General features: G+C 36.5%; 2 protein-coding genes and 1 non-coding gene across 4 annotated transcripts; 1 reads left to right on the top strand and 2 right to left on the bottom strand.

The window, feature by feature from the left end:
* Positions 1–759: 759 nt before the first annotated feature.
* On the bottom strand, positions 760–2,539 carry LOC145966548 (uncharacterized). Its single transcript, XM_083090674.1, has 3 exons — positions 2,268–2,539; positions 1,586–1,708; positions 760–1,505 (listed from the first exon to the last, which is right to left on the bottom strand). The coding sequence occupies exons 1-3, from the start codon at positions 2,429–2,431 to the stop codon at positions 1,328–1,330; spliced, it is 465 nt and encodes a 154-aa protein (XP_082946800.1). The 5' UTR covers positions 2,432–2,539; the 3' UTR covers positions 760–1,327.
* A 760-nt stretch (positions 2,540–3,299) lies between these two features.
* On the bottom strand, positions 3,300–12,098 carry LOC145966545 (uncharacterized). Of its 2 annotated transcripts, XM_083090666.1 has the most exons (8): positions 11,652–12,098; positions 9,099–9,314; positions 7,118–7,218; positions 6,707–6,855; positions 6,363–6,611; positions 5,734–6,235; positions 4,741–5,250; positions 3,300–4,247 (listed from the first exon to the last, which is right to left on the bottom strand). In XM_083090666.1, the coding sequence occupies exons 2-8, from the start codon at positions 9,181–9,183 to the stop codon at positions 3,807–3,809; spliced, it is 2,037 nt and encodes a 678-aa protein (XP_082946792.1). In that variant the 5' UTR covers positions 9,184–9,314; positions 11,652–12,098; the 3' UTR covers positions 3,300–3,806. The 2 variants fall into 2 exon arrangements, with proteins under 2 accessions (XP_082946792.1, XP_082946793.1); XM_083090667.1 differs by lacking the exon at positions 9,099–9,314.
* Trnaq-cug (transfer RNA glutamine (anticodon CUG)) lies at positions 3,571–3,642 on the top strand. The gene has a single exon. It is a non-coding gene; the product is annotated as a tRNA-Gln (tRNA).
* Positions 12,099–13,602: the final 1,504 nt, after the last annotated feature.

Raw genomic sequence — 13,602 nt, 5'->3', positions numbered from 1 at the left:
ATGACAGACACATCGAACACGATGTGTCACAAGATAAGATATCAAGCTCCGAGCCTTCGTGTCAATTTCATTTAATTGCGATTGGCGGACAGGATGCGCTTCATGGTTGAAAAACGACCCTGAGACTCGGATGCGAAACTCGGACTTTCGCATTTCGCATGCACGATTTTGAAACTATCGACGCATACTAGAGTTTCATTATTTATTTAATTAATATAATTGGTCTTGATCAGAAGACCAAGTTTCCTTGTGCTACGAGTGACAACTAAAAATCATTAGGGAGATTGACTCGTTTCCGTATAATATAACAGTGAGTCGTTTGTTTACATTTGTTCGGAGACCTCTCTTATCTGACTCGGTGCTTGCCTCCATCGCCGAGTGAAATAGTACGCATAAATAAACGATAATAGCTCGACAAAACAAACATATTTCAATAAAACGCGGCGGGCAAGGAGGAATAATAAGTTTATAGTCGCTCAGTTATAAGAAACGAGCCTCATAAATTTCAACATTTTCAATTCTTATATATATACTTTCAAATTCTCTTGATAAAAACAAAGAAATTTATCTAAAGATTGTCGTGTCTTTTGAATCAGTTCTAAGATAAGTCGCGCAATTAATTATAATACAAATTTTTATACTGATTAATCTCGATATTATATGTATCTTATTTTATGACAGGAATTTAAGAGGAAAGATGTCGATATAAATTTCGGACAGGACAAGTGTTAGTGTTTCCTTTTTTTCAATAGACTTGAATTCGTGTCACACATGGTTCGTGTATTCGTATATATTTATGGTGACATTATCTACATGACGATGCATTCTTATGTGAATGCTGTATAGTTTACAAAACATACGACGCACGTATTTCTCGGTTCTCTAACCGCCTCCGAATTATGCGGGATATCTCTAAGTTCCCCAAGTGCGTGCATATTGCAAATATATCTAGTGTAATTAGCAATTTATCAAATATCGGTAACATTATCATGATGTGATGTGACGGGAAAAAAGTAGCAAATGCTTAACACATTCGCTGGAACGCAAAAGAATTCTTCAACACTAGAATTGCGCAAGTTTGTGCAATGTGACAATTTGAGTTTTCATGAAAATATTGACTTATATTCCTCCTTCTTCCAGAAGAAATCTTTCATGTAAATGCGAAATTCTTGGTGAAAAGGATGATATACTTTCACATAATTTGCGCTTGTAGCAATTTCAGTCAAAATTCGACACTTTAAGGTTCCAATACTTTTTGTTCAATTTCCTTTCATAATAATTTAAAATACAAATTTGAAATACAAAAAGGAAAAAGGCATATAACAGTCTACTTTTTCACTACTTGCTTATCGACAAATTCGAGATAGTTCGAGCCAATTTTGAGAAGCGCCACTCCAGTGCCGATACCAGCTATCGTACAACAAGCTGGACTTGGTGGCACTACGGAACGTATTACCGCCCACATTAAGACTGATCCCAAGCTCAACAACAACGCACCAATAGCACTAAAAGATAAATTCGACAAATAAGAAACATAATTTGATAAATATATTGTGTTTGTTTGTACATCAATGTCAATTCTCACCTGTATAAAATTCTAACAGTCTGTGATGCACTCTTTAAATGCTCACGTGTGTAGATGTACGATCCAGTGCCAACTAGAGTACCAACCAATAGGACATTTGTAATATCCCTCTTTGGAAATACTCTGAGAAAAATAAACAACACTATTTACTATTTTTTCTCTTTACAGCATGATGATGAAAAGTGAAAAATTTCATTTTTTTCATAATTAAATCCTTGATCTAAATACTTGAATCTTTAAAATTTTTGCTTCTTGAATGCTCAAACTCTTAAATCTCGTTTTGTTTTATTCGTTTTTCTATTCTGCCATATATAAGGTGCTTTCCATTTACATCAAAACTCAGATAAATCTCACTTCTGTCTTTCTTCAACATTCATGTTAAAGAAGGACAGAAGTGAGATTTATTTGAGTTTTGATGTAAATGGAAAGCACCTATTGATACGTCTGTTTTGATCGCGTTAAGATCAAAGATTCATCTATCGTAATGACACGCAACAATTGCATGCGATCACAATTACGTAATAATAAGCGGAGGGGAAGAGAGAGAGGGAGAGAGAGAAAAAAAGAAATTCGTTATCAGGTTATTTCGTCTCGTCACCCACATTAACATTACGCGACGTATATTATACACGTCATAAACGTCAGTAACAAAATAGCCGGAATGTACGGAGCGTCTACTTACTTGATGACGAGACTCGGGTTCATGACATTGACGGACATCGCAGTATACGAGGCGACGCCGAATGCCGGCGCGTAGAACTTGGCGATGCTGCATCGCGTGACAGGTTGCAAGCCAAACTTCTTCAGGATCGAGCAACCGGCGTCGCTGTTTCCCGAGCCGGCCATCTTCGTTCTACGAGTTTCGCCAAAGGCAATGCACAGAGGTATATGTAGACCGCTATCTCCTTGCTTCAACACCTTGTTCCAACGCGTGCACAACACGAGGCGCTGTCCGCTACCGCTGCGCTGCGCAGGCGCGAGACAGAAGTCACCGTCGGTAACACAGTCGGTGACGTTACCGACGAACCAAGATGCCCGAATCTTTTTTCATAGTGTTATATATTTAAAAAATTCTGTTTTATATCATTCAAATTTTTCTTTTCCTTCTTGTATGAATCCGTAAAATCTACACTTGTGGAAATTATTTATTAGAAGACACTTGTATAAATAAATAAATGATCGATTATAGTCTTTGCATTTGTATATTAATTGGAAAATTTTCAATTAACATTAGCGTTTTTTTTTTATTTCTCTCAGTCTAATAATTATTGGATGTGACTTTTGTATTTTTTTGCATAAGAAATTTTAGGCTTGCAAGAAATTCGTGATATGCAACAATCGATATGCAATATACGTATGTATAACGGGTTGCCGCATGTGTCTTCCACATCCAAGTAATTTATCTGTATTATTGAAGAAAAAAATTATCTTCTTTCGCAATATTGTTTACTTCACAAATAATTATCTTATTGCTTCTTAATAATTATCTGGATTTTTCTTATTCAATACTGTTAAAATCTTAAATACCTAAAATACCCAATTAATTCAAAAATAACAAGTAGTTTTCTTTTTAAATGAGATATAATATATTAGATAATGAGATCTTCCCACGTGGAATATATAAATATAATAAATAATAGAATAAAAGAAGAAGAGTATCACATGTATAATTATTAAAATTAGTAATTAATAATTTTATCCATTTTTCTTCTGTTTATTTTACATGTACTTTATTAGGAGTTATCATTATTTCTTATGTTACGTATAAAAATTCAGTTCGGTATACATTGTTGTACATTATTCTGCATTTATCAGGAAGAGGGAAATTTCTTTTGCCGTGACATATGTCAAGAAGACCTTGACACGATATTACATCTCTTTATCGAGAGTCGTTGACGCGTCTAATCGCGTCTCGACAGCTTCTCGTGATATTTTTTCGCAAATATTTACATGTGCCATTTAATTGTTCGTAGAAAAAGTACCAAGGTCCCATGGTGTAATGGTTAGCACTCTGGACTCTGAATCCAGCGATCCGAGTTCAAGTCTCGGTGGGACCTCAGTGGATTTTATTTTTGCCATTTCAACGCGAGATTTCAAGTTTCAAGATTTCCAGTATCTCTGTCTCTCAAACGAATTCCTGAGATCGCTTTTAGTTGCATTATTAATCAGTGGATGGCGAGAGAAAGAGAGAGGGAGGAGGAAAACGTGAAATCTTTTGATTTTATTGTTTTGTATTTTGCAAGAGTTTCTTCTCGGCGGATCTGATCTTCAAGCATTTGGCTGTTAGGGTGACTATCGTGACGACAGCCCCGACGAAGGACACCACTCCAAAGACCATCAGTACCGCGAACCAATTTTTGAACGTCCCGATTCTATTGTCGCATTCATAATCGGCATCGGTGTCATTGAGGTTGAGAGTAGATAGATTGACGGGCCTCAACGAGATTGATTTATATTTGCGCTTCATACCGGTGTAGTTTTGCTCCTTTTTGACAAATCGGTAGGACACAGCGTAAGTGAATCCCTGACCATCATAGGACCCTTTGGCGCTGTAGTACTGGATCAATAATTCGTTTCCACTAGACGTCAAAGGTACTTGGATGTTGTTGATGTCCCAGTGAGATACATCGCAATAGGACCACATCAGGAAGCTGCCGTTCACCTGGGCAAATTGTTGTCGATTTTTCAAACACAGTCGTCACATTCATTTTTAAAACAATCGTTCAGAACTCAATAGGATAATCTTGTCAAAATAAATAAATAAATTTTGACAAATTAATTAAGAATTTATATGATAAATTTTTCATTAATTATTAAATTTTTTAATTCTTTAAATAAAAGAAATTGGCCGTAAAGCATCCAATTTTATTTTTTTCATTTATGTGTTTTTTATTATATTATTCATGTATTTTTATTATATAATATATTATTGATAATTATATAGATACATGAATGAAAAATAATAAAAGAAAATTTGATAGTTTTGCAGCCAATTTTTTTTTATTTAAAAGATTAAGAAATTTAATAATTAAGACGTGTTGTTAAGAATTATTAAAGATTAGGAATTGGCTCTTGCCGGATGAATTTTTACAAACGCTTGTTATGTAATTTGAAAAACTGATTAAGGTATAAATAAAGTTAGCCGAATCAATTACCTGCCCTCCGTTATAAACAGTGATTTCATTCCCCGGGCAATAGTTGAGGCTAAAGTTTCGCTTGGTCTCGGATTTTTCGTGCTCAAGCTCGTTTCTGAGAATCTTTATGTGAACGGAGACCCTCTCCGTGGTTCTACCGAGAAACTTGTAAGTGCACACGGTATTGGGCGGATACCAGCTCCGCGGGGACCTGATGTTCTCCCTGCTATTACGCCGGGAGCTCCTGTACACGAACTCGCATCTCGCGTGTTTCGTTTCTTGCGAGACGCGCTCTTCCTGCAGGGTCACTTGGAAACCGTCGTGCGTCACGGTGCCGTCCTTTCGGGCGAAAAACTCCAGGATCACGTTCCTCCCGCGCGAATAGATACGCGGCACTCGGCCGCTGCCGCAGAACTTGGAGATCTCGAGGACCTTCCCGTTCACGTTTTCCAGCAGCGCGAGGTAATCGCCGCCGTCACACGTGACATTCTGCGACGATCGGTCCTCTCCGGGATATTTGTACTTGGGTATCTTAATAAATTATACAAGACATATCTATTACAAGAGAGCGCAAATATAATTAATAAATAATATAATTAAATTTCTCTTCTTCTTATTAAATCATATTATTATTATTTAATTTAAATATTATTATTATTATTCTTATTATTAAATCATAATATTATTATCATTATTTAATTTAAATATTAGTTAACATTTTAGTGTATTAAACTATGTATTGTCAATTTAAAGTTCAGATTTGAAATTAGTAAAAAAAAAAGAGGCTAATTTCGAATTTTCAAGAATCTTTTCTTGTTCACAATTATATAATAATCAAAATAAAATTTAAAAACGAATAGTAAATATACGGAGTAAGTGAAATAAATAAAGCTATCTAAAGTAACTTTATTGCAAATATAAGTGTACTTATACTACTTAGAGTATACTTTGTACAGAGAAAGTTATTAGCGAAAGCTCACTCTAATGCCCCTCTTTTCTGCTTGAACGACTTACCATCGTGCTACCGAACGTCTCATTCGGCCTTTCAGAGTCACCATTGAGATAACGGTTCGGAGCGACCCTCCGCTGGTCCTGCCTCGTTATCTTCGAACGCATTGATTTTATGCGAAGTCTCGAAGGCTCGCTCGTGCCTGGCCTATTCGGCTCTTTGTGATGATATTGCCTGTCTCCGTACCACCGTGTCGCTTTCTTCTCGTAGTGCCTCCTCCTCGTTAATTGTCTATTCGTTTCCGCGCCGCGTCTCGTCCGACAGTCGTGTTCCTTCCTCGATCGATCGTCCCCGATAATAGATTCATCCTCTAGGAAACGATACCGACTCCTCGCTACCCTCGCGAGTGAGAACGACGATCGAGCGAATCCCTCAGACTCTACGGAGTCCTCGCAATCTTCTATCTGACAACTCTCTTGATCGCTGTAGTTCATCAAATCGAAGAGGTCCTCCGGCTGACCGCCTATCCTGAAGCGGCCGGCGCTCGACTCCAAAGCAATTCTGCATCTGTGCAAGAATAATTCCGATGTAATTGATCAAACTTTAGGATCTCATAGAATTTATATGGTATTATATTAAACTTTTGGTTCCTTTTCAGCAAGGCAATTTCAGCATCCTTATTGCTGATTCGCACCTAATTCCACGTGGATAGACGCTGGGATAACTCGGCGAGGTCAGTCTGCAGGACCTCCGCTCGTTGCGTACGGTGCACTCCATGGGACACGTGGGCGACGAGGACGCTGAGTAACCGCGATGACGTTCGACCGCGAGGCGCGCCGGCAGGATCGAGAATTGAGCGGAGAAGATGACCGGGTTCGCCGACGCGAAATGCGCATCCGACGACAGGGTGATGGTCAGATCCGGGCCACGTCGCAGAAACAGCCTGCGTGCGAAGAACAGGCGTGATTTTATCAGCGGCGAGAATCTGACGGAATCAGACATGAAGAACGAGACACGATGTACGAGAGAATAAAGTACCTCGTAACATTCCCGGTCACGTGGCCGCAATATCGACCTGTCTCGTCGTCAGGATCGTCCGCGCTGTCCGAGAACTGAAAATACGCCCCCTCGCATCGAGCCTCCTTCAGAAAACCCACCTGTAATCTCCTGACCTTCACCTCGATCACCTACAACGAGTCCGCGCGTTTACGAATTTAATTAGTTACCGATTAATTTCGCTACTTTTTATTATTTATTTCATTATTTAATTATCTGCTTCAAAATTCTCGTTTGATTATCTATTTTTTCTAGATTTTTCGTCTTATTTTTATTTATTATATATTTTTTTATATTATATATATATATATTACTTTTATTGCAAATTACAAATTGAGGAATTATCATAAGATATTAAAAATAATTATAACAGTGATTTATGTAAATATTAACCTGTGGATCTCTTATTGGCGCTCTGATTCGCACAGTGCATCGTCCCATTCGTCCTGTCCAGCGAATCCAGCCGACCGAATTTCTGATAGTGCGATTACATCCTACGCAACGCGAAAAATAGATCGTTCAAAAGAAAAAAAATAACATGAACAATTTGCATTTAGAAGAAAATGAACGTAATAACGTAATAACGTAATAACGTAGATATAAGAATTAGAGCTGAAGAATTCGTGTTTGAGAAAAGCATCTATTTTTGAAAGGACATTCGGTGGTTTCTCGGTGGACCCTCTGTATAAACCATACGCAATAGCAATTAATAAACACATATTTTGGATAAGATAGAATTCAGATTGATCGTTCAGCTACCCCCAAACAATCTTTCCTTCATTTCTCTTTGGCCCTTCCGCAGAACTCCCAGACCCTTAGGGGTCTCAGAATCGATCTCGCAAATAAATGTATTTCGCGAAGGAGGACAAGACGTTTGCGAGAAACGGTTATCGAAACGCCGCCCCCGGTATTCCCGATGACAACACGACCTTATTTATTCAACGACCCTCGACTGCACCGGACTGATGAAATTACTTAGAGTTTACCGGCTAATTAATTGCTATTGATGTCGGCGATCTCACTGAAATGAAGCAGTCGTGACCCGTGTGCTTCTGTGTACTTCTCTCCACTTTCGGCTATATTTGTCATCTTAATTTTATTGCGTGTGCGTGCGAGTATATGCGTGGTCTCGTACAGATCGATAACTTTCAAATTCCCGTATTCCATAACTCTTTTGTGAGTTAGATTTGATTAAATTGCAGAACGCACGGTTAATCTCGAGTACGACAAAAGCGTGATATTATTTTGCATCAATAGAAGTAAAATAATATATATGTATATATATATATAAGTATAATTATATTCCGTTGTTGTCTTATAATTAATATATAATTAAATTAATATTATATAATATAATATGATATTAAATATTAATTAAATAATATTTAATATTAATTAATAATATTTAATGCATATGTGTTTTTCTTTCCGATATATTTTTTCTTTGTTCTCTTTGTGTTAAAAGTCATATCATATATTTCTCAAGAAGTGTTTGTACCAGTACACGACCGTTGCAGAGGCTATTCATATCACAGACGCGTGACAATGCATACAATTAATTACATCAAGTACATATCCTCGGGTGATAGCTTCTGTACGCAACGGTCTTCTCGTTACGGGAGATATGAATAGTCATAAACTAACTCGACTCCTTTGATGCATCGGATACATGAAAAGCACGTGGAAACAGGGCATTTGTTTTTATTCTATTATCGTTATAAATAATGTATTAATTAATTTTACGAGCAATCTTGATTCTTGTTCTTTTGTTTTACGTAATGTAAAGATAGAGTCTCTCCCTCTCCCTCCCCTTCCCTCTTGTACGAGCGGCGACCTTAACGATGGTGCTAAATACGTTGTCCCTCCATCTAGGCGAATGTTATTCCATTACAAAGGTGATTAACGTTCTTTCTCGACGAAGTTTCGCCCCTCGTGCTTCATTAAGCTAGGCAATTTCATTCCCATCGAAGCTTCTACCGGGATTGCAGCTTCTATTCTATCGAATCATCCGCGAATCATCCGGTTACTCGAACATATTTGTACGATGACGGAAATAACGTAGTTATATTTGAGAAAAAAATAATATATATTTTCTTAAAAAAAATAAAATTATATATTATAAAATTATAATATAATATATATATATATATATATATATATATATATATATATAATATATTATATAAAATTATAATATATTATAATATATTATAAAATTATAATATATTATAAAAATTATAATATATTTTCTTTAAAAAAATAAAATAAAATAATCTTTTTTATGAAAGAAATTATACTTTTCAATTTTTATAAGCCGAGATGATATCTCATTTATTATGGTAATTAATTGACGAACAAACTAATCGAAGCAAACCTCTGATCTCGGCGGAAGCCCACGAAGGATCATTGAGCGACAGGATCAGCAGCGAGAGCAGGTACAGCGCAGTTTCGTATCTCATCTTCGCCGCAGTTTGTCCCACTTCACGTCCTCTTTGCACCCTCTCGTCCTACGGTTTTACTCATTTTCCGCTCTTCATCGTGAAGGCCCACCGCCCTTCATAAAAGGCGACTGTCGAGAGATGCGTCTTATCTGCGAAATGAAAAACGACGACGCAACGTCGAAAACTTATCCCGCGATTACGACAATCATTAACTGTCAGTTATTCATCCTCTTGGATGTAGACATGTAAGACGTGAAGTAGAAATTAATTTCAAACGATCACGAAGACGACGGGGGATGATATCGGAAATTAAGAGTTTATAGTTTCACCTTCCTTCTAATTCGTCTCATTTAGGATTCATTCGGCGTATCTCCTCTCGCGGGAGGAGACGAGCGGTGTAAAAATAAAAGACGGGATCAAGTTGAAGGATGGCGGGTGGATAAGCGGGTAGAGAAGAAACCGAGGATATACATGTAAGCCGAGCTTTTGCAACTCTGTGGAAACGAAAAATTCCAAAGTTCTCGGAGCTGTCTCGAAGGGAGACAAGTCACGGCCAGTGATCCTTTCCGAAGAAATGGCGTCGGTCTTTAAGAACTTCGAGATTTCTTTCCCTCTCTCTTTCTCTCAGTGAGATAACGCAACGACCAAACTCTCCGTGGAAAAAAAAAAACAAAAGATTATCAGATCTCTTCATTTGGAAAATCCGAAACGTCGAAAAGTTTGTAAAGATTCCATCTTATTCTTCCAACAGAAGGATCATGGTAATTTCACGGTCCTTACCGATAGTGATAGATTGCGCCTGATCTTCATATTAATAAAAATTGATGATAATTTTAATAAGAGAAAGTTGTGATGTATAAAAAAATCGATGCATAAGAGAAATTTCTCTTCTTAAAAAAGATATATATATTATATTATATTATATATGTTATATTTTTTAATAAAAGAAGATAAATATTTTTTTATTAAATTATATTTTTATAAAAGAAAAATTAGCGATAATTTACGCCCAATCTTCATAAAAATTGATAATTTTAATAAATAGAGAGTTAGTCGTGGTATATAAAAATCGATGCATAAGATTTCTCTTCTTAAAAAAGATTATATATATTATATTTTTTAATAAAAGATAAATATTTTTTTATTATATTATATTTTTTTATAAAAGAAAAAATTTTCTATTTCGAACTTTGGTTCCTACATCTCGACTTTCTTATTAAAATTGACAATGGTTCTTATCGATATCCTTAGCGATTTTTGCTTCACCTCCATATTAATAAAAGTTAATGATAATTTTAATAAGAAAGTTGCGTATAAGAGAAGAATCGATGAATAAAATGTTTTTTCTTTCATAAAAAATATATAATACTTAATATAATATATTATATTATATATCTATTTATTAAAGAAATATATAAATATAATATATTTTTATAAGAGAGACAGAGAGAGAGAAACATACTTTTTTATCGAAGAAAAGAAAATTGATAAATGTATACCTATACGTAAGATATGTATGTATATTAATTTTTGTAAAAATATGTATGTGTGTTATTAACTTTTTTTTGGGTAAGCGCATGGATGCATTGTTCGTACGCAAAATACATAAATAACTACAAGTACAGATAAAAACATAGACGACACGTCCGACTGAAAATTGCATCGGCGATACGCATCACGATTCTCGAATTTGGTCCGAATTTAGCGGCACGCGCCCAACGGCCATTTTCCGCCGTGAGTGCGGCGCACGCTACATTCTGGTTATTTTAAGCAATTGTTAAGTGCTCTCGCGGCTCTACACCGAAAGCACATTTACACGCTCGTGTCTCATCGGGCCGTGATTCAGCGCGCTCTTATCTCGCCGCTTTTGTTCGCCCCTAATAAATGTAAGCCCACCCGGTCGAGTCCGGGTGTTTTATCCTCTCCCCCGGTATAATTATCCAGATTTCCGTAATATTTACAACACAGGTGCTTAAAATCTCGCGTTAAATTAGAGGCTATCTTGTACGCCCCTTTCTTCCCTTTACGCTTTTTGCGAGCGCTTTAATTATGCGCCGCACGTAATCCCGTCGACACACTCTTTAATTTCCTATCACGCTTTCGATGATTTAATAAGTAGACTCTCACTCTGAACGAGAATTTATTTTGATCGGAAGTTTGCATTATTTGACGAACGTCGCGATTACATTTTAATTACGGATTTTCTCCAATAAATCTGAAATCTATTAAATAATTTAATTTCATTGATAATTGAGAAAATTAAACTTTAATTGTACTGACGTTATGATCTAATGTATAATGAATTATATGGAATGTCTATTTTGCGATCCTTAAAATAATGAAGGCACACATTTTATGGGAAATATAAAGAAAGCGCAAATAATTTATGATAATCACGAGATTATTGCGAATAACTGCATTATAGTACACATTAAATTTACATACACGTGTATAAATATATATGCATGAATGAAAATATGACTTACGTATTTCGAATCGCAAGATACTTTAAATTCCTTGCAACTTCTTCGTCGACGAGCACCACGTGTTTCGAACCGAACTACAAGATAGCGGAAACATTTCGCGAATCTGTCAAATTTAAATCCCGATTAATCTGCTCCGACATCAAGAGATAACCAGACACTTCTTCGAAACGTTTTAACCGAATTTACACATTTAATATATTGGAAGATGATTAAAAAAAAAAGAGCGATTCTTACGCACTGCGATTATTCGCACAGGATCGCGCGTCCCGTCAATAATTCGTACCGAAGGACGCTTGTGAAATTTCTGTGTCGCGCGATGCGGGAAAACGAACTTTTCCACGAACGCGGCGCGACACGTAACGCTTTTTGCTCGGGGGAGAGGCACACGTGTCACGCGAGATTATTGGCCTTTGTGAGCGGGCTGACAAATGGTCCACCGCATATGGCGCGTCGCGCACGACTGAGGCCAGATTTCGGTCCAGCGGCATCTCCCCCTTTACCCGCGCCTCGCCGCCTGGCCGACTCCCACGCGGCGTCGTCGATGCATCACGCAGAATCCGCGCGTGCTTCCGTTAACAAAGCTCTCGCAATGATATTTTTGCTCCTTGCGAATAAAAAATCGCCGCAATAGTCTGGATTCGACAAACAACCGAAGAGCGAAAAATAAAAAATTCGGAAGAAATCTTTAAAAATTGTTGAGAAATAATGCTAATGCATCGTTATATTTTTTGTCATTTTTGGATATGTATTATAAAATATTATTATCATTGTTTTCTTCGAACGCTGATGAACAACTTCGATTATAGAATCGCTTCGATTATGCATCGCGTGTTGAATTGGCTCGCGAATAAAAATAAGATTATGAATTGATCATTTCTCGATCGATCTCATCTCGGATTTCTCTAGCGACGACAGACACGATAAGAAGGATATACGTATATAACCGCGGCAGCCAAACTCGAATGAAACTTTCTGGAAAATGGCTCCCGTGGGAGTCATGACGGGGGCTAATACACTTTAAGAATATCACAAACGGAAATCGTGAAAAGGGCAATCTCGAAAGGTGCCATTTAATTCGAGAAATGTTTGCATTTTCGCTAAACAGGTTGGCCTTTCCAGCGTAGCAAAAAAAATGCACATCAAAAATATGCGGTATAAAAAGATCTGCTTCGTATAATTATATAATTTAATTTTAAGTATGAGGTCCATTTTTTAATTATTTGATTATTGTCCTCTTCGAAAATTAAAACAAATAAGAACGATAGGATTAAAGGAGAATAAAAAAGGATTTAAATTTTCTACACGGAGAAAATTTTACAATACAAATTACATGAAAATACATTTTTTTTACATTTGCAAAACTGGAATATAACGGCATTAAGATATTTATTACTATAAAAATTGTAAATTATGCATTTATTCTATTATTTGTTAACAATTATGCATTTATTTGTGTATCAGAATATTTGAATAATTATAATATTCTTTTGTAAAAAAATATAATACGTATATGTATAATATTCTTGAACGAAAATATCACGATTTTTCTTAATATGCATGTTTCACGATTACAAAGATTACATTGTAATCTTTACTACATTTTTTTCGTGCGGAAAAACCGATTTCGAAGATTAGAAATCGGTAATTTCGCAAAACGCATCGCTATAAATTCTCCTTAAAACCTCGGTTATCTTAATCCGGCAATTTTTCCGGTTCGGTTATTTGCTTTTTATTTCGGATATAATTACTATTGATTCTCTCTTCTTTTACTTCGGTTCGTACCCCATTCAAGTCGGACCTAAAATAAACTCGAATCGAACGAGAGGCGAGCACCGCGAACGCACGGCGGCGATTCGATATCGCGGAAGGTGGCATTCTCCGCTGGAAAAAGAGCCCGAAGTGTGAAGGGACGACCGTCCAACTTTTTCACCAACTCGAAACTTCGGGATTC

This window comes from Camponotus vicinus, unplaced genomic scaffold (genome assembly GCF_025532165.1).
Source record: "Camponotus vicinus isolate PSW18456_S1 unplaced genomic scaffold, iyCamVici1.0 SCAF_2, whole genome shotgun sequence".
In the NCBI taxonomy this organism is placed as follows: Eukaryota; Metazoa; Arthropoda; class Insecta; order Hymenoptera; family Formicidae; genus Camponotus; species Camponotus vicinus.
This window is presented reverse-complemented; position numbering and strand designations above follow the sequence as displayed.